The following is a 19,988-nucleotide window of genomic DNA, read 5'->3' as shown; positions in this document are numbered from 1 at the left end:
AAAAATCAGCTGTGTGAGATCTATTTGCAATGAACTAGTTATCGAGCCTAATCGGGAAAAATCGTTTAAGGCTATCGTCGAAAACATCGATAGTAATAAATCGCAAAGCAAAAAATTTTTTGGAAAGTGCGAATTGCGAACAACGGTAATACGCAAAGTTGTTTGTTTGTCTGTAGGTTTTTTTAATTTTTATTTTTGGGACAAGTGCAAAAATTATTTGTTTATGGTTTTGTCAAAATCTTAAGTGTGTTAAATTAAAAAAAAATAGCAGCTGAGCTCAAGGTTGCAGCAATAGCAACAACAATAGAATACGAACGCGTCTTTAAGAGTGTGGGGGTGAAAAGCAGACAACGACAACTGTGCCATTGGCATAGAAAATTTTGCATATACATACATACAAGGCGACCAAAAGGGTCACACACACACACACATTTACGCTGATTTGAACTTTTAACAATCATATAATTGCAGACTAAACTGATACAGGGCCAGGGACGTTGACGTCGACGCCATCGTCGTTTTAATTGGAAAGTGCCAAAAAAAATAGAAAAAAATAAACGCCAGCGTACAACGGTAATAGCAATAAATACTCTCACACACACATACATATATGCACACACACGCACGCACACATGGAGGCGTCTGTTTGATGTACAATTTGGAGCAACGAACAAAAGACAGACAAACAAATTATGACGACGCGCGAAAATGTTGCCAGCCGTTTGTCCAAATTGATGCTCAGCAATGCCAGCAGCAACAGTAACGGCAGCAGCAACACAACAGCAGCCACTGCGTCAACCATGTCCATGGTGCAGTCTCCGACGTCGCCTGGCGAACAATCAGAGCTGAATCAATTGAAACGCGATGCGGATCCGCAGTTCTCACGCTTTGCCGATTACTTTGTGATATGTGGCTTGGATTTGGACACGGGCCTGGAGCCGGATCGCTTTGCAGGTGAGGCCACGTCTTCAGATAGTGGAGAAAGCGATCCAATTAACTAATATTTTCCATTATAGGTGATAATCTGCACTGTTCGCCGCTGGATCGCGCCTACAAGAGCAAACCGTTGGCCCACTATCCCGAAAATGTGCCCTGGAATCCATTCGATGCGCACGGCATATGCATGGTAGGTGCAGCAGCCCCTCCGTGCAGCTATCTCCATTCGCTTTGTCTGGGTGAGGTCTTCAATTAAGTTCAATTGCCTGCATGATGCAAGCAATTCTGGCCGCCATAGCCCTCCAATCGGCTCCAACCCATGTGCCCTGCACACACAAATATGAAATTCATGCTTCACTGAATTGATTTGACGCTCATTGATATGACTGCGCGCTGCTTTTAATTGATGCCACATCGACGACGACGACGACGACGACGAAGCCAGCGACGACAGCGCTGCCGATAAGCAAACAGCCACGCGCCGCTTATCATAGAAAAATCTTGACATGTGTTTACTTTTGAGTATTTTAAAATGTCGCTCAATGTATATATACATATTGGGCATCTGTTATAGAAACGTTTTCAAGCCCTGCATTTTATGAACACTCAAAGCCACTTGAGCGCACAAACGATTCCATTGTACGCCATGTCTTGAGGTCTGATCATAATTGATGTTCTAATATGTCCATTAAAAAATAAGCGCTTGGTTACATTTTGTTATGGAATATCTTATAAGTTGATTTGTTTGTTCACTTCTAATCTGTTAATCGTTTTTTTTTTTTTCAGCTGTCGCTGCCGCAGGGTCTGCGCTTTCGCACCCAAAAGCACAACATTGAGCCAAAGTTTCATTCGTTTGCGACAACGCGCGAGGATGGCAAACGTTGTTATGGCTTCAGTCTAGTCTTCTACGAGGAGATACGGAATCGCAACATTTGCGGCGCAATACACACACTGCAGTCCATGTTCATCACGGAGCTATCGAATGGCCAGCAGACGCATTCGTTGAGCAGAATCAAACAGGATGGGCCAGTTAGTCGCTCGCTGCCGCGTCACTTCAAGGTAGCCGGCCAGGCGCCGCAGTCCGCACAAAGCTATTACGACATCAGCAAGGATAAGCTGTATGTGGCCAAAAGCATCTCGCTGATATGCCAGGCGCCATACGCCTTTGCCGCCCAGCTGTTCCTCAAGAATTTGTACCGGTAAATAAATACGATATTATTTTAAATATATATTGAATCCTATCAAAGGTATAGACCTTAGCTGCCTTCATTATCGCCTTGTACTTGAATGTCCTTCATTTTCATATTTATTTTGATTTGAATTTTGCGTATGTTATCAACCATATTTATTATTTTAATATGATCTATGCTAGACTCTGTGATAACACAACTATCTAATCTTGTGCTCGGTTTTTATTTTTAAACAAATATCGATGAGCGTTCAATAACTTTTCGCTATAAGTTAAATATGAGAAGTAGCTTAGCTAATTTTAAAGAATGATCCATTTAAGCTAATATTTGCCATTTTTTTGCAGTTGTCTTCCACGACAGCCAGGCGCTGGCATTAGTCTCGAGTCCTATGTGTACAACATACTGTATGAAGTGATGCTACCTCAGCCGGGCAAGTCCATACGCGTCTATTTGCCGCCCGCTGAGCCGCATTTGCCCGCAATCGCATTGATTCTGCAGCGTCCATCGCTGGCCACCGAGCTGCCGCTGCTGGACTTTCCGTTGCGTCTGCTTTTTAGCTATTTGGGCGTAGAGTGCGTCATTCAGCTGCTGACCTGTGTGCTGCTGGAGAGCCAGGTGCTGCTCCGCTCGACGGGTGAGCCAAAGATTACTTTCGCCTTGATCCACATTTTCATACTAATCTTGCTTACATGTGCAGACTACCAAAGACTCATGATTGTGGGCGAGTGCATAACTTCGCTGCTATTTCCGTTTACCTGGCCGCATGTCTATGCGCCCATTTTGCCCGCGGCACTGCATCATTTTCTGGACGCGCCCGTGCCGTTCGTAATGGGCCTGCATGCCGGATGCGAGGCAGCGCACAAAATTGGCAGCGAGGCTGCATTATGTTTTGTGGACATTGACAAGAAGCACATACAGCTGCCCGAGGAGCTGCCCATATTTCCACACAAGCTGGATTTTATGACCGAGATCATCTCGGTGCTGGACAAGTTCGAAATAGAGCGCGATCGCGCCCAGGAGCCCAGCCTAAAGAATGGCTATGCTTTGCGTGGAGGCGCCGATGCAATGATCTCAAGCTGCACACTGCCCAACGGCCTGCAGGCGGCGCGGCGCTGCAAAGAGCGATTCCCGCAGCTGCAGGAGACCGTCTACACGCTGTCCAGTGCCGGCGGCTCACCGGCACAGCTGCCGGGCGTGGACTATCAGCCGTTGGTGGCGCATCCTTCGAAAATAGATCATGTGCCGCGCATTGCGGATATTCTGCGTCGCAAGGGTGGCATGCGTGCCGCCCAGGGCGGTGGCTGCTCGCCCGTGGGCAGCCCCACGCTGTCGCTGTCCTCGTCGCCGGTGGGCATCTATCATGATGTTGATGCCGTGGATGCCACACTGCCGCCCTCGCGCATGGGCTCGTTGTCGCGGCGCGCTGAGAAGCCGGCTACGCTGTCCGCCGTCGATCAATACTATCAGGATTTGCGCATAAATAACTGTTTACGCGAGATTTTCCTGAATCGTTTCGCGCACATGTTCCATGCGTACGAACACTTTGTCATCTATCCGAATCAGGCCAAGGACGAGTGGCTCTCCAATCGGGAAACGTTGCAGAACTTTGATAAGTCCTCGTTTCTATCCGATCAGCCGGAGCATCATCGCGCCTTTCTATCGCGTTTCCTTGAATCTCAAATGTTCGCCACGCTCATTGACAACAAAATCCTGGCCATGTGGGAGCCGCTACCCGATCAGCAACTGCAGCTTTTCGATCAGCGCATCAAGCTGCTACGGTAGGCAATTCCTGTTTCCCGTCTACTCATGATATATTGATTATACGTCTTATTACTTCACAGACGTCGCCATGGCGAGAACATGATCTGCGCCACCAGCTACGAGCCGTGCGTGCTCAGCCAGGACTCGCAGCAGTGCTTCGAGAAGCGACTCAATTGCGTTGACATTGAGGTAACGCCGCCTAGTGAGATTCTATCCAATCGCGCCGCCTATTTTCGCAGCTTTCCGCTGCTCGAGAAGGGCGTGCTGAATCAGGAGTGCGCCTCGAGGTAGTGTTTTATGCACTTGTATAATTTGCCACCTCCCAAAACCTAAAGCACGCTCCCTTTCCACCTGTTGCACATATTGTTAGCCCCATCATTTTACATTTCCCTCCAGTATGTTGCCACCTTCCCCCTCTGGTCCCTAGCTGAAGCCTCTGATTGTTAGCATATGTATTATGTAGTTTCCGTTTAGACTGTTTAGCCGTCTTCCAGTAGAATTTACTCGTACTACGGTTGCTTTATTTTGTACCTTAATTTATTGATTAACTTTTACTTAAACCAATAAATTGCATATCTCAAAAAAACAAACAACAAACGGTTCGTCAATTGTTGTTAAATTTTTCGTTTCTTTTTTACTTTAAATGCATCTCTTTTTTCTCGTTTTTGCTCTTTGAACCGCATGCGCACACACAAATCCTCGATCCCTGATCCTCCCTGCATTTTGGTTACACTTTTAGTTCCCTCAATTAATCCAAATCTTTATCATATCTTATGTTCTGTTCAAAATTGCACTAAAAAACTTCAATCTCATGCCGCTAACCTTCATAAAATAAAAAACAAAAAACAAAAAAAAAAAAACGAACCAAAAACCAATCCCCAAACAGAGGCAACAGCTTGCGACGCGTCAAGAATGGCAACAAGTGGCGCGCCCGTGAAATCTCGCTGGATCAGAAGCCGGCAAACAGCAGCGGCAATTGCAACTCCAATGTGGCCATCAATCGTCTGTCGGCCAATCTGACAACGGCAGACGTGAGTCCCGCCTTGATAGCACAGGCCAACTGGACATTTGTGGAGCGTCTGCTGAAGGTAACTAGAGTGTTCACACAAGCCCTTGCTCTGCTCCTGCTGTAAATATCTGGCGTTGGCAGGACATTAAGTCGAAGACGAAGCGCATGCTGCTTGAGAAGATGGGCAACGAAGCGGTGGCGCTGGGCCTCAAGGGCGACGGCATTGAGGAGAACACGCTCATAGCGAGCATGTGCGATCTGCTGGAGAAGATTTGGTCGCATGGCCTGCAGAATAAGCAAGGCAAGTCGGCGCTCTGGGCGCACTTGCAGGCCTATCTGGAGCAGCAAGACTCACGCGGAACGGGTTGCAGCGTGGAGCCCGTAACGCCAATTTCCAGCAGTCCCGGCGGCAACAAGATGAACATTGCCAGCGCCTCGCCAGCGTTGGCCTGGAATGCTATGCGCAAGCGCATGGACTGTAAGTATAGTTTTGGAACTTGGCAAGTAACTACTCGTATCTTACATAGCTTTTTCTTTACTTGCTTTACAGACTTGTCCACATTCCAAACGGACTTTGAGAGCCCGCCCAGTCCGAATCGCAGCCGTTCACGGGATCGCAACAAGTTTGTGGGCCTGGAGCAGCTGTGCCCGTTGCCCGAGTCGCTGGAGTTTGATGTCAAGTGGGTTTTTGAAACTGGTCTGGTTGTTTCCGCTTATACTAATAGCTATTCCTTCTCTGTGTCTAGAAACGTGCTGGCCATGGCGGACATCAAAACGCATATTGGTTATACACGCGCCTGGGTGCGTCTGTCGCTGGAGAAGAAGCTGTTGTCGCGTCACTTTCGCACCCTACTCTCGGATGAGAGTCTGCTGCGCACCTTGTACAAGCGCTCCGCTTTTCTGCGCTGCGAGGAGGAGAAGGAGCAGTTCCTCTATCATCTGCTGACACTCAATACCGTGGACTATTTCAGCTTTACCAACATTTATCCCACAACGAGTAGGTTGCGCTAGACAAAAGGTTCCCTTTCGAGCCAAATTAGATTTACATTGCCTCTTTCCGCCTCTTTCCACGCCTTTGCTTAGAGCTGCCCTATCGCGTTGTCATCTTCCCTTCGCGTAAACATGGCTCCTATCACACCTCCAGCAATGTGTGGATCATGGTCTCTGGCACCATGAATGAAACCCAACGTGTGCCCGTGCCCAAGGGCTCATTGGAGTTTATCTTTCATGTGAGTCGTAATTTTATAACATTCATTTGAAGCTCTCTTAACGCTGGCTTATTGCAGTATAAGAATCTGGGACTGCTGACCACCATGCGCATAGGACACGACAACTCGGGACCTAGTCACAAGTGGCTGGTCGAACAGGTGGTAATGCGCAATGAGGTCACCGGGCACACCTACAAGTGAGCAACAGACATATGAGACACATTTAAATATTAACTAAACAAGCAATACTTTCTTTAGATTTCCCTGCGGTCGCTGGCTGGGCAAGGGCGTCGATGACGACTCCACGGAACGTTTGCTGGTTGGTCAGCGCGTTTGCACCAGTGTAAAAAATGCCGAGCTCTTGCCGCCCACGCGGACACCGCCGCGTACACGCAGTCCCAGCGTGCAGCGTCAGGAGTCGGTGCCGCCATCGGAGATACAACATCAGCTGGGCAACTGTGTCAATGTGATTGTCAAGTGGCACTACAAGCCGAGTCGGGATCGGGATGTGGGCACGCTGACGAATCTGCTGTGTGGCGATGATGGGCTGGTTAAATGCCTGGAGCAGGTCTTCCTTTGCGGTTTTCGCTCGTCCCGCTTCTTCGGACGTAATCTATACATCTGGGATTACTTTAGTAAGTGGCCTAAAATCCAGAACTTGATATGTTTTAAATGCGTGTCTCCATTTTGCAGCTAAAATCAAGGAGCTGTTTGAGCAGAATCTGCAACAGGAGCTGGATGACTCGGCTTCCAGCATGGACTCCTCCTTTAGCAATGGCAGCTCCAATAGCCTGCAACGACGTGAGATAGCCAGCATTTGGCGTCTGTATGTGCAGCTCATGGATGAGATTAATGGCACGGCCAGCACACTGGGCAAGGATGGCAAATTTCAACTGCTCATTTGCCTTAGCCTGAGGTAATTAAATGAAGTTTCTTTGCGTTTTTCCCTTAATAAGGTTCTCTGTTTGCAGGGAGCATTTGTTGACGCGTCTTATCAAGCCGATGGCCTTGACGAAGGTCACCCAAGAGCTGTACGAGGAGGAGAGTTTTCTGCGTCGTCGCAATCTTTTGACATTTCTCATACAAATTCTGGAGCCGCTTGATGATTGCCACATCGTGCTGGAGAACTCCATAACCCAGGGCATACGCATTCCATCCCAGTGCTGAACCGTGGCTCAACTTAGCCCGCACCCACACTTACCCACAGACATTTGCAACCAGTGACCTAGAATACTCATATACATATGCCCAAACAGTACATGGAATCACACGGGGAATCTCTGTAACTCGAATTCGTTGTTAGTTTTATGTAAGCTAAAGACTTGTCATCCTTTTTAAACCTAATCCAAACACTTGCCATCTACTCGCTTGCCAAGTGTTCAAAGTCAATGTGAAGCCAAAGTTGAACAAAATTCTGTGCAATTATGAAATTAATCCCAAATAATTCTAAAAGTGTTGTTCAATATGCAATTGCGTAGCTATTAGCGTTTAAGCTTTTACATTAACATGTATCATCAAAATATCTTGGTAACTTTTTCTAAGTTAGTGAATTTATTTTTGAACGTTAGTTTTCCATTTAGTTTATATACACCAAAGATTTTTAGTTTTGTGACACGAAAATTGTCGATTTTATGATATTTTTATTGAAATTAAGAACATGGTGTTTTTGTTGATATCAAGCTTTATTTTTATATTTTATTTAGCCAAAAATGAAAATATTTACAAAGTTATTGAGTGTCAATAAATATATACAAAAGACAGCAACAATATAGCCAACATTTTCGGCTAATTGTCAATTTCAATTCAATTTTAGTGTATAAAAGAAAATTAATGAGATTCAGTACTTCCCCGAAAATACGTTTGGCTTTGGCGATATCGATAACCTAAAAACGTAATTACGATAGTCGCCTTGTATTACTGAAACAGAATCACACTGCGGTTAATAGCTAAGCAATTATATAATTTTAATTAACTTTAATTATATGGATAGTCGTTAAGCAGTGATTATACAACATAAGCTCTAATTAGTATTCGATTGTAAAATGCAGCTAGTGGCAACGTGTTATTAAACTATCGATATAATTGCCATTAACCGGTGGGTGTCGTTAACAGTGTGGCAACGCCAAATGTCAGTTGATGTGAGCGCGATTCCCACTCGTTTTGTTGCGACGCACAGACGCGGACATATAAGCTTTGTACAATTTACAACAATCAACAAAAAGCAATATTAACAAGATAAGCATCGTCGACAGCTTCCAATTGCCACCAGGCGCAGTGCTACATAAAACAATTTTAATTCGCAGTGCGTCATTTTGTGTGAAAAGAACAGACAGAAATTATATATAATACAACGTTGTGCCACGAACACTCATCGATTTTTAGCCGAAATATTGAAGCTAAATTTGAAAGAAAAAGTTGAAAGTAAGTTGCCCTCAATTTTCTTTTGTTATAGTGTGTCCAATGTTTCTTGTTGTCTTTGGGTCACACCAAAAATGTTTGTGCACAAATATATACAAAACGACGCACTGTCGCTGCTGCTGCTCCCTGCCTATTGGCGATGACGTTGACGCTGCCCGTGACGTGAACAGTTACCCTCTCTCTCACTCTCACTCTGTCTGCTCTCTTGGCATATTTGGGCAGCGTGAGCTGGATTTGGATTGTTCTCGTTACATTTAATAGCTGCGTTGCCCACGAAATATGCATCTTTATGGGTTGAATTCGCTGCCAAGGCCCGGATACTTACATAATACTGCCGCCAGCCCCCAGATTTTTGATGCATTCGCACAACAGCTGCTGCTGCGCCATCGATTTGTGCTACCTAACCGGCGCAGCGACGCCAGTCCCATCCGCCTTGTCCCATCCCCTGGACATAGACAACCGCCGCCGCCACGTCATTTCACGGCATCGTATGACTTTCTTGGGTTTGTTGTGGCACTTGCAACGCGTTGGCGCTAGCGTTGCTGCTTTCAGCTCTCTCTCAATCTCATTCTCTCTCTCTCTCTCTGTCGCGCTGCCCTTTTCTGTGTTATGTGGGACCCCTGCTAACGAACTTTGTGCTCTGATCGTACGATTTTAAAGTTGGCATTCGTCATTGTTGGATGGCATTGCGAACAAGAAAAAAAACTAAAAACACATTTAATAATAACCTAAGCAATGCGCACACATTACTCATGCTTGACGCTGACGTCGCTGTCGCTGCCGCCGTCGCATATACCCTCTGCCAGCTGCGTTCGTGCTCCACTTTCCCAAGCGGCCACTCAATACGTTTTTACCGTTGCCTAATTTCAACTCTGGTCTCAAAACTATGAATGTACATGCGAAAGCGCAACAGAAAGAGGCGGTAGAGGAAGAGAGACATAGAGAGAGAGTTTGATCGTGGCGTACGCATGTGAAGCCCACGCACAGTTAGTCAGCTGTTTCAGTTACTCAATGAAACTGTTTATCGTCAGTCATGTGTGGGTGAATATTGTGCGTGTGTGCGTATTTGCGTGTGCAGATTTGTCAGTGTGTACAAACATTTGAAATCGAATTTTATTTGACTTTGTGCATTGCAAATGTCAGATTAGCCACGTTTCGAGCAGCATTTACAATAGGTGTTTAAATAACGCAATTAAAAACCGCTAATAACTCCTTATCTCGCTTAACTGTGAGAATCTTAATTACGTACTTGCAGTAAAAGATATTAATTACTTTTACATAATTTTTCAATATTGTATTGTTTTGCTGTTGTGCAGCGTCACCGGACAAGTTCCAATTTCGTTTAAGTGCGTCCCACATATGTTATACATTTTGGGCATATTTTTTTAATGATGATAATGCCTGGTGGCAACTGTGGGGTTATCAATGCACATGTGCTCATATGGTAGTATATTTGTGATCTATATATAGCAACAGGCAAGAAACAGCAGCTTATCAATGAATAACAGCACTCCTAACCCGTATTAACGTGGATTCAACGTGCCAACTGTACTTTGAAGCCGAACGGAAACTTCTACGAAAACGTAAGGTAAAAATTGTATTTCTTCTGCTTGGCCATTCCACACAGTTTTGGTAACTTAACTTTAGCAAGTCCGAAAGAAACGCGAGACGCGTACGTTAACCCCGTATCGGGGCTAAGGCCCAGAGACGTTTCCGATGACGATTCTGAGCAATGGTTGCGTGTTGGAAATTTTGCAAGGTCCGCTTATTAAAAATATGTAGTACACATATTATATACATGCATACATATGTAGATCCGCCCGAGCTGTTATCGCTGGGTATTGCTGATAACCGGCAAGCTCGTGCCTGAATCAATATATTAATTACTAGCTAAGCACAAAAAATATAACTTTATCTATTTACTTAGTACATATCGTCATTCGGGAACTCATTAACTTATGTACAGAGTGCAGCGGAAACATGTTTCAACGATAATAGACAAAAATTAAAGATAAGACAACAGGTAGCCAAAAAGCGGCCTATCTTATCATTGCTGTTGAGACGGACATCTCTCAATTAGCAGATGCGCTCTGCTCGCAATAACACGTAACCATGTACTCACTTTTTCTCAGTTTGTTTACATTGTGACTCGCATTTACTTTGTGTGTATACGTGTGTATACACTGGCAGGCTATGTCTCTTGTGTATGCATGCGTGTGAGAGTTCGCCGATCGTATGACTGAGCTGACGTTCGCTTGTGACGTCACTGCCTGCGTTGCCTTTGAACACAGTGCAAAAGTTGGCCGCAGCTCTTAAGCGCGTAACGACCCTCCTTGCTGCCTGGCAACAAAATTATTGTTGTTTTTTTTATTGTTGTGTCAATTTCACCATTTCTTCTAGCGCAGAGTAAAAATAACGATTACATCAGTGCCATAAAATCGAGTTTTTTGTAAAACCAACTTGAACTTGAACGAGCGCGCGCAGCCATAGAATTGGCAAGTTTTGAGCCGGTTTTCGCATATGCATGAATCAGCTGCAGCATTAGCATTAGCTGCCTTGAACGGAATACCTTTGCCACATTAATGTTGGTCTATGGCCTGGTTTTCTTTCTCCTTATAAGCTTATCATTAGGGCGATAAGAAGCGCTCATGCTCTTTAATACAAACAAAAAAATTAATTTGACGTAATATGGCAAATCAAGGCCAGGCAGCGCTCTGAGCAAACTATATAAATATTTCATGAGCATTGGATATATTTAAAAATGCCAGAAAACACGCACTCAACAGCTGATTCTTCACAGCAGCGCGTCTGTGTGTGTGGGAGAGAGAGCGAGAGAGAGAGAGAGAGATCATCAAACATATGTATTTGCTTCCCGCTCACACAGCACAAGTTGTGTAAACACTTGTGTTGTGTTCACGTGCGTTTTTTTTTTTTTACATTAATTAATACATTTTGTATGTGTTTTGTGAATACTAATTTTATATTGTGAACGTAACAAGAACAGGCTTGTTCAACTTGCTGTGTCAAGTTTACACACACTCGCACTTGTCTCCAATTGAGTGCGCTCTCTTGCTACCGCTCTCTCTCTCTCTCACCTACTGCTCTTCTTATTCTTATTCTCTTTGATTAATTGTTTTGCGTTAAGTACGTGCCAAAATGTGATTGTTTTTGACATTTTTGCCCGTTGCTTTGATTGTCGCTTTTATTTATCTGTTGCATTTTTATTTATTTTTTTTTTTGAAGAAATTCGCATGAAAGCGCGTGGCAAAACGAAACGAATGTTAATTAAAGCGAATTGATATGTCCATGGCATCCGGCAGCAATGCAATTGAAATATCACGTGTCTCATGCGCCACAGTCGGCAAGAAGAAGCAGCGCCAATCACACACACACTCGCACACAAATAGGTTACTGCAAATTACATATGTACACACTTGTTTATGCATGTATTTACATATTTATTTATGTAAACACTTTCACGCTTTTCTTCCAGTTTGCCGGTGCAATAAATAACAACAGCAACAAAGAGTTCCATATTAACGTACAAGTTCTTGGGAATCGGAAAAACTGCCGCGACCGTTGCAAAAGATACGCTGCGATGGCAACTTCATCGGTAATCGCCAATAACACGAACAGCACAATTAACGCGGGCTCAGCCGCTGCCGCAGCCGCCGCCGCCGTCGTGGTCACATCTACGCTGAGCACACGCAAGCGCACCTACGAAACAGCCATTAGCATGCCTGCCATGGACGCCAAAGAACTGACGACAACGACGACAACAGCACGCACAGCCACGCCATCTGCTAAATCGAGTAGCCCAATTCCCGATGAGGCGGTAATTGTGGACATGAATGGCCCACAGGTAGCTACCACATTGCGCGACTCGACGCGCACAATCTCACAGAGCGATGCCGATGATGGCACCGAGGCGAGCTCACCTGACGACACCCTGCCCTCCTGCTCCACCTCAGCGGCGGCAGACTATCTCACTGGCAGCGCCGGCGTAAAGCGCAAATATATGCCGCCCTCGGCAACGTCCCTCCTGCTGGCGCTCAACACGAAATTACCCTCGGCACAGCCGCCGCCCATGCTGCTCTCCGCACCAACGCTGACGTCCGCATCCACCTCCCACCAAGCGTCCAATAGCAGCGGCTTTGCCGATCTAGCGGTAAGTGAAAACGAAATGTCCTTGACAAGGTCATACGATATTGAATCATCGTCAGCTCGCCTCTCCTCCTCCTGCTCCAACCAGATGCAATGATTTGAGCAGTGGGCGGGGCGTATATAAAGCAACCGTTTCCCGGAACAAGTTCTAAGCAATTGCGCCTTTGTTCTGTAATTGGCCCAGAGATATTATTATGATTTTTTGATAAGGTATTATCAGCTCAGAAGTTAGTTAATTCCTTGGATGTGCTCGTGGTAAATGCTATAACTATATTGTTAAGTATGTATATATGATTTGTATAGTGCATGTTGTATAAGTGAGTGCACTTCGAGATACCCTGTAACTAGTGAACTGGGGTTAGCATTTAAAAATCTAAATATTCTTGATCTGTGCGGCGCAAAAATCGATATTTATCGATGCTTGCTTAACGAGCTATCTTGATCTACGCGGACTGCAGACTACAAATCGATATTTATCGATATCTGCTTAACGAACTATCGAAACGGATACATTTTCTTGATCTAAAGAGGAAGAGATATTCCTTCGATCTGTTACAACCATTATGCCCATTATTTGATTTAAGCTACTTTCTGATAACCTTTTTAAACTATTTTTTTTTATTAATACTCGTTGTGCAATTATTATTAACAAACGGATTTGTTAAAAAGCGCTTGGAAAAGGCATTCGATATGCATTTTGGCCTCTTTAGTTTTTGCAATTTTTCATTTTCTGTTTTGCCGCAAATACATGTATTTGGCCATGCTTTGATTATTCGAGCGTGAAACGATTTCGATATGGACACAAATTTAAAAATATATATATATATATATATACATACATATACATATATATATAAATATATATATATATATAAATACTGTCAGATGTCTGTGGTTTTTTCTTCCCCTGTTTAATTTATGAGCTTTTACTTTTGTTTTGTTTGTGTTGCCCGAAACGAGCTATTAACTTTTTAATTGGCAATATTAGTGGCAAATGTTCAATTTACTCAAACCATATGCTTTTCCCACTCTTTTTTTGTAATATTTACTTTATTTACATTTCACACACTCGAAACTTGGTCAAGTTCAGTTCCATTTCTGCTCCATTCGATGCGGTTGCTTTCAAGTTAAACAAGCGCTGAATGTATATATATATGTATATATATATATTGGTTAGGATATTTTCGGAAATAGCATAGCTGCCCATTCATGGCCAAGTGATAAAACATTGTTTTTTTTTTTTTGGCATTCAATCTTCTGCGCTGCGAGTCTGATTGACGCTTTGTTAGACGCTGATTGTCAGTTATATCGTATGATATCGCCAGATGCCTCGTGCCAGATCCTCCCTTTTGCCATAGCTCTATAAATATACGTGCTCAATTTGCGGCAATTGAAATTTGTCGTCGCCGGAGCAGTCGCTAGCCTGGCCGGGGGGCACGCCGTGTCGAGCCGACCCGACCCGAGCGGCGCCCGCTGCCGTGTCCGTTGTTCACTTTTATTGTAGGCAATTGTATTGATTTGTGGGCAGTTGCCGCCAATTAATTGAAAGCCGCTGCGCAATTGTAACGCCGCTGCCAATCCTCGACAGAAACAGGCACACACACGCACACACTCACTTAGATACTTGGTCGCAGTGAGCCGAGCATTTGTTGTTGTCAAAGTCCCAGCAATTGGTGCCTGGAGCTCTCAGTTAGACAGCTGTAAGCAACCCAATCAGATCATATTTGTACTCTGAACCGACAGCCATATAAATAGATCTGTATATATATATATTTGATAAAAAAAAATTGAAAAAAAATAATGTCTGAGCAAGAAGAGGCGCCACCGTCGCCACAGATGTTCGAATACAAAATGTTGCCCCTGCACATGGACTTTAAGGAATTCGTAAGGGGCGCCGCAAACCGGAGGAAACTATCCGTCAGACCCGTTGACTAAGTTTCGCTTTCTATTCTTACTGTTTTGCAGACCATTTGCAAGCCAGCGCCGTTCTCCTGCGATGAGGAGGCGATTTTGGAGCGCGAACGTTGCGATTACACAAACCGGATTACCTATCAAATGGCCCGCTCCGGGCAGACGAGTCGTCGGGTGCGCGTCTATGCGGATGGTATCTATGATCTGTTCCATCAGGGCCATGCCAGGCAACTGATGCAGGCCAAAAATATCTTTCCCAATGTCTATTTGATTGTCGGCGTTTGCAATGACGAGCTTACGCATCGCATGAAGGGACGCACCGTCATGAACGGCTTCGAGCGCTACGAGGGCGTGCGTCATTGTCGTTACGTGGACGAGGTGTGTGTGTGTGCATGAGCCCATATCAAAATATTGAACCCTCATACTAAACTAGTTGCTTGTGCTTGTCTACAGATTGTGCAGAATGCCCCATGGACGCTGTCGGACGAGTTCATAGCCGATAACAAAATTGACTTTGTGGCACACGATGACATTCCCTATGGCCACGACGGCCTGGATGATATTTATGGTCCGCTTAAGGCGCGAGGCATGTTTGTGGCCACGGAACGCACCGAAGGCGTCTCCACGTCGGACATTGTGGCGCGTATTGTTAAGGATTATGATTTGTATGTGCGTCGCAATCTGGCACGCGGCTATTCCGCCAAGGAGCTAAACGTTTCCTTCCTATCCGAGAAGAAGTTCCGTTTGCAAAATAAAATGGATGAGCTCAAGTCGCGTGGCAAGCGCGAACTGACCAAAGTCAAGGGCGACATCATCACCAAATGGGAGGAAAAATCACGTGAATTCATTGATACATTTCTGCTGCTCTTTGGCCGCGAGCGTCTGAATCATCTGTGGAACGAGTCCAAGGGCAAACTCATACAGGCGCTCAGCCCGCCCGGCAGTCCGTCCGGCTCTGTCAACGGCGATGATTTGGATAACGATGGCAATGACTCCGACGAATACTTGGAACTGCCCGCCGAATATAGCGGCGGCAGCACGAGCTCCCTGAATGGCAGCAAGCAGCGCTACTCACTGGCAAGGCCCAGCTATCAGAGTCGTTCGGTGGTTGCCTCCTCGCCGGATGACTACGATGATGATGATGACGCTGTCTACGATGCAGAGTTTGTCGAGCGGCGCAGCAATTGAATTAGTTGTAGTGTGTTGCAAGCACAACCATTTTCATATTTGGCTAGTTTCACTTTCTCTCTTAAAGCTATTGTATATTTATTAAATTGTTTTTTCGTGCGATAATCGTAGGCATATCATTTGTTGAGAAGCGATGCGAACCTCGTAGTAGTCGTCGTCGTCGTTGTCGTCCTCCTCCTGTTGCCCACGCGTACACAATTTTCTATAAATGTATCTCTAAATGGTATTTTATAAACAGTTTAGATTTAGTTGCAACTGCACTCGCTCCTCCTACCTGTTGCCACCAATCTGCGCTCTTTCTTATTGAAACCTGTAGCCAATTTTAGATTTAAAACAAAAAGAACGGGGCCGCAGCTGCAAAAGCAAATCCTACACGATTTATAAAACTAAGCACGGCATACAAAAATATGCTGTGAAAAAAAAAAGAAGAAAACCAACGCAAGACTCATTTTTTGTATTAAGCCTTAAAGATTTTGCGTGAAGATAAACAATATAGAATTATTTATATTAAATTATTTCGCGTAAGCTAAAACCAACATAAACACATCCATATACAAAAACTATACACATTCGCAGCAAGAAATTTATTTGCAAAACTCAGTTTGCAAACGATAAAAATGAAAAGCTTTGTTGAATATTTTTTTGAAAAATAAACATTGGAATGAAAGCGAAATTTAAAGGAATCTAAACATGTTTTCTTAAAATATAAAAGGAAAAGAACAAGTCAACTTTTTGCCGTGCTCTCGCTGCCTTTATTGGATTATATATTGTTATATATATATATTAATGCGAAATACATATGAATATGGTTTAATTAAATTATAAAGGTTTTATGGTTCAGAAAAAGTTATTTGTAATAACGTTGAAATAATCCCGCGACTTTGGCGCGCACTAACAAAAATTTCTTACTACAATGTATTAGATTGTGTTAATTGGATAATAATGCCAGGAATCAATGTCATCTGGGATTGATTTACGGAGCTCTGTTCATGCCCACAGCGAACAGGGGCACCATTTTCTTGCCCTTGGCCTTCTTCTGCTTCTTACTAACAACAGCATCCACTGGAGCAACATTCGATTTGGCCGCACGCTGCTGCTGCTGCTTCTGCTGACCCAAGGCGCCGACAAGTAACTCGCCCAACGCCCAGGGTCCAACGGCACGCAATTCATGCTCCTCATCCAGTGTGGAACGACTGGCAACAGCAGCGGCTGCTCGGTTTACTGGTGGTGGCGGTGGCGCAGCGAGACCCCAGGCACCCATGTGGAACTCCGATGAACTATGACGCAAGCCCGAGGAGTTACCGGGGGAGGAGCTGCCAATGGTGGGCCACAGCTCCTGTTTGGGACTTGCAGCCACGCTGGAGTAACGCGGGCCGCTTACCTGAGCAATTGTAATGGGCATGGCGCCTCGAGGTGCCGGCAAATCCTCCTCAAAGCCGCACTGCAAAGATTATAAATTGGGATTAGGCGCAAGCAAAATAGGATGCAACAATGCCATGACGTACAGTGGGAAACTCGTGGGTAGAGTTAAGATTCAAATTGGCTGCACTGGCAATAAGTTTGCCCATCTGGCGATCGTTTATCTCATTGATGTGCTGTTCACGTTTGCGTTCCTCGCGCTCACGACGCTGACGCTCCTTCTGGCGATGAAGTAGATCATCTGCAGGATTGAGAGAACTAGTTAGCCGCGACTGGATGCTTATAGTCTGTGGCATAATTACCCTTGAATAACTTGAGTATGCTGCCTGAAATAATTGGTGGCTGGAGCTCCACCTCGACAACTGCAAACTGGCAGGTCAGAGGCAAATGGCCCAAGCACGTAAATTTGCGACGATGCTCCTCGTCCATGGAGTGATGCTCCTTCTGTATTATCTGCGCCTTAATCAGCACGGGTGCCAAATCCAAGGTGCCGTAGCATGCCTGCAGCATTTTCACGTTCAATGGATGCAAGTAGATGTTCTGCCCATCATTCGACTGATAGAAATAATAATATTTGTTGTTGTTGCTGCTGTTGTGGATTGTGGAGCTGCTGCTGTTGCTCGCCTCGCCTAAAGATGAAACGGAGGCATCGTCGGGCTTCTCAATATCAATATCTGGAGTCTTGGCTTGTTGCTGCTCTTCTTCTACCAGCTGGGGCTGCTGTGGCAGCTGTTGTTCCTCCGGCTCCAAACCCAGCTTCTCGCAGCGCTCATTCAGTGTCAGCAGCGCCTGCTGTATGAAAATATCCTCTGGACAGGACACATCGGACTCTGCCCAAAGTTCACGGCGTTCACGTTCAATAATGGCCGCAATATCCGACCGCTTGGCAATCAAAAACTTGGAGAAGCGTTTAGCCTCATCTGCGGCGCCCAACAGCGGGAAACGCTCGTGCGGCTCTAGAGCAGTGGCGGCTGCGCCTGCATAGCGCTCAATGTACATGGAACCCTTGCGACGACGCATCAATTGAAAGCTGATGGTATCAGCCACATTCATGGCGTGCTGCTGCTCGATGGTGCAGCTCTTCAAATCTGCAGCATGGATGGCATCATAGCAGATGGGACACTTGCGCCAGGACTTGTCGCTCAGCGAGAGATAGTGCAACAGACAGGGCCAGCAGTAGGCGTGGCCGCAGCGAGTAAGCTTGGCAGCCACCGGCGGATAGAGGCAAATGGGACACTGCGGCTCCTCGGTGGTGTGTATATTGATCTGTTCGATTAGATTCCAATCGATCAGTGTGTCCGGCGAGCCATTTACTTGGGCTTTGGCGCTGCTGCGTATAACAAACTGAAAGTTGGCCTGCAAGAACTGCTCCTTGTTGTAACGTGGCTGACGGCGTGTCGACAGGGTACCACCATGTCCAGTCGCATGCCAGTCCGATGAGGATGACGTCTCGCGCGGCACACAATGAAAGTTCAGCAGATGGTTCAGATTCTGCTTCTTGCTGCCGTGCGCATACACAGAGTTTAGTTCATAGTCAAGAACGCTACGCATGTAGCCTTCTCCCGCTGCTGCTAATCCGGCGCCGCCATGAGTGTTATCCGTACTGGCGCATGCAAGGCCATCGCCGTGGCCAGACTCTTGGCCATAACCGGAACTGCCACTGCCGCTGCCGCCGCCGCCACCACCGCGGGCACGTGGACGCTTGTCCACATTAGGACGTAGTTTTGCCGGCTGCTGTTGTTGCTGCTGCTGCTGCTGTTGCTTGTTGCTGCGCTGTGGCTGCTCGTTGCGTGGTGTGGGAAGCTGTTCGCGACGTCGAGAATTGCGTGTTTTGTTGTTAACATACAAGTCTGCAGACGAGATCAAAAGACAGAGTTGTTAAATATGACCTATGGAAAACAGTCGGCAGACGAGATCGAAAGACAGAGTTGTTAAATATGACTTATGAAAAACAGTGTGACTGCGCGTAGTAAAAGTAAATATGACCAAAGTGCTCACCACTAGATTTGCGTTGAGCTTCAGCAGATGATTTGTTTGCACGTTGTTGTTGCTTCTTGTTGTTGTTTTCCATTGTAGTTGTTATTTTTGGCTGCGCTTAGGCCGCAAAGCTCGTTGGTGGAAAGGTTGAAAAAGATGGGAGGGGATTGTGCGTTGGCCGTTTGTTGCTGCCAATTGACAGCAAACTGCGTCTCGCGTTGACGTTTGTCTCCACACGGAGTGCGTTGCGCGATTATTTTTCGTTGAGGATTCATCTTTACTGAGCCATGATTATTAACAAATATACCCAGAAATAATACTTGCGTAATATTTCCAAAAGGTTATGCGTGTGGTTTTCGGTATAAATCGAAAATCGAAGCGGTGAAAAGTACTAGATTCAGTACTTGTGTGCTGTTCTTTTTTCTCTTTTCTGTAAAAGACTTTTTGCCTTTTGCTTTACTTTACGTTCGCTTTTTTGCCGTTCTCTTTTATTAATGTATTTGTTGTTGGTATTGGTGTGATGTCCAAAGGTGTGACGACTGCGTTTTTGCACTGCGTAAAATGTCGAATTTGTGGCTCTAATTTCACTTGTCAAATGTGCGCGCACAGACTTAAAATGATTACAAATTGTTGAGAAATATATTTTGTGTCGTGAAAGCAACTAATTTTGATATAAAAACCAAAAAATCCTCGGTTGGAAAAATCAGCATCCGTGCTGACCTATGAAAAACAGTGTGACTGCGCGTGACAAACGGAAAAATGACCTAAACTAAATGAAATACCTGTGAATGGCAATACGACGATAAC

At 45.2% G+C, this 19,988-nt stretch overlaps 3 protein-coding genes across 9 annotated transcripts; 2 read left to right on the top strand and 1 right to left on the bottom strand.

Moving 5' to 3' along the window:
* Positions 1 to 54: 54 nt before the first annotated feature.
* On the top strand, positions 55 to 12,211 carry pns (DENN domain containing pinstripe). Of its 6 annotated transcripts, XM_070207979.1 has the most exons (19): positions 115 to 172; positions 472 to 954; positions 1,017 to 1,126; positions 1,723 to 2,135; positions 2,471 to 2,760; positions 2,824 to 3,904; positions 3,968 to 4,174; positions 4,774 to 4,975; positions 5,038 to 5,374; positions 5,447 to 5,576; positions 5,643 to 5,893; positions 5,980 to 6,125; positions 6,183 to 6,301; positions 6,363 to 6,739; positions 6,798 to 7,020; positions 7,076 to 8,525; positions 9,993 to 10,110; positions 11,766 to 11,948; positions 12,016 to 12,211. In XM_070207979.1, exons 2-16 carry the CDS (start codon positions 693 to 695, stop codon positions 7,269 to 7,271), a joined length of 4,344 nt encoding a protein of 1,447 aa, XP_070064080.1. In that variant the 5' UTR covers positions 115 to 172; positions 472 to 692; the 3' UTR covers positions 7,272 to 8,525; positions 9,993 to 10,110; positions 11,766 to 11,948; positions 12,016 to 12,211. The 6 variants fall into 6 exon arrangements, with proteins under 6 accessions (XP_015030718.1, XP_070064080.1, XP_015030715.1 ...); XM_015175232.3 differs by lacking the exon at positions 9,993 to 10,110 and having other exon boundaries at positions 55 to 145; XM_015175229.3 differs by lacking the exon at positions 9,993 to 10,110.
* On the top strand, positions 12,121 to 15,890 carry Pcyt2 (Phosphocholine cytidylyltransferase 2). 2 transcript variants are annotated; one of them, XM_015175236.3, is made up of 3 exons: positions 12,121 to 12,690; positions 14,652 to 14,975; positions 15,051 to 15,890. In XM_015175236.3, the coding sequence occupies exons 1-3, from the start codon at positions 12,121 to 12,123 to the stop codon at positions 15,783 to 15,785; spliced, it is 1,629 nt and encodes a 542-aa protein (XP_015030722.1). In that variant the 3' UTR covers positions 15,786 to 15,890. The 2 variants fall into 2 exon arrangements, with proteins under 2 accessions (XP_015030722.1, XP_002047238.2); XM_002047202.4 differs by lacking the exon at positions 12,121 to 12,690 and adding an exon at positions 14,392 to 14,570.
* A 699-nt stretch (positions 15,891 to 16,589) lies between these two features.
* LOC6622880 (E3 ubiquitin-protein ligase RNF10) lies at positions 16,590 to 19,910 on the bottom strand. Its single transcript, XM_002047201.4, has 4 exons — positions 19,203 to 19,910; positions 17,507 to 19,054; positions 17,291 to 17,445; positions 16,590 to 17,226 (listed from the first exon to the last, which is right to left on the bottom strand). Exons 1-4 carry the CDS (start codon positions 19,273 to 19,275, stop codon positions 16,759 to 16,761), a joined length of 2,244 nt encoding a protein of 747 aa, XP_002047237.1. The 5' UTR covers positions 19,276 to 19,910; the 3' UTR covers positions 16,590 to 16,758.
* Positions 19,911 to 19,988: the final 78 nt, after the last annotated feature.

The sequence above is a fragment of the Drosophila virilis genome, chromosome 3 (genome assembly GCF_030788295.1).
Source record: "Drosophila virilis strain 15010-1051.87 chromosome 3, Dvir_AGI_RSII-ME, whole genome shotgun sequence".
NCBI classification, from domain to species: domain Eukaryota; kingdom Metazoa; phylum Arthropoda; class Insecta; order Diptera; family Drosophilidae; genus Drosophila; species Drosophila virilis.
Note: the sequence above shows the minus strand (reverse complement) of the source record. Positions and strands in the feature narration are given on the sequence as shown.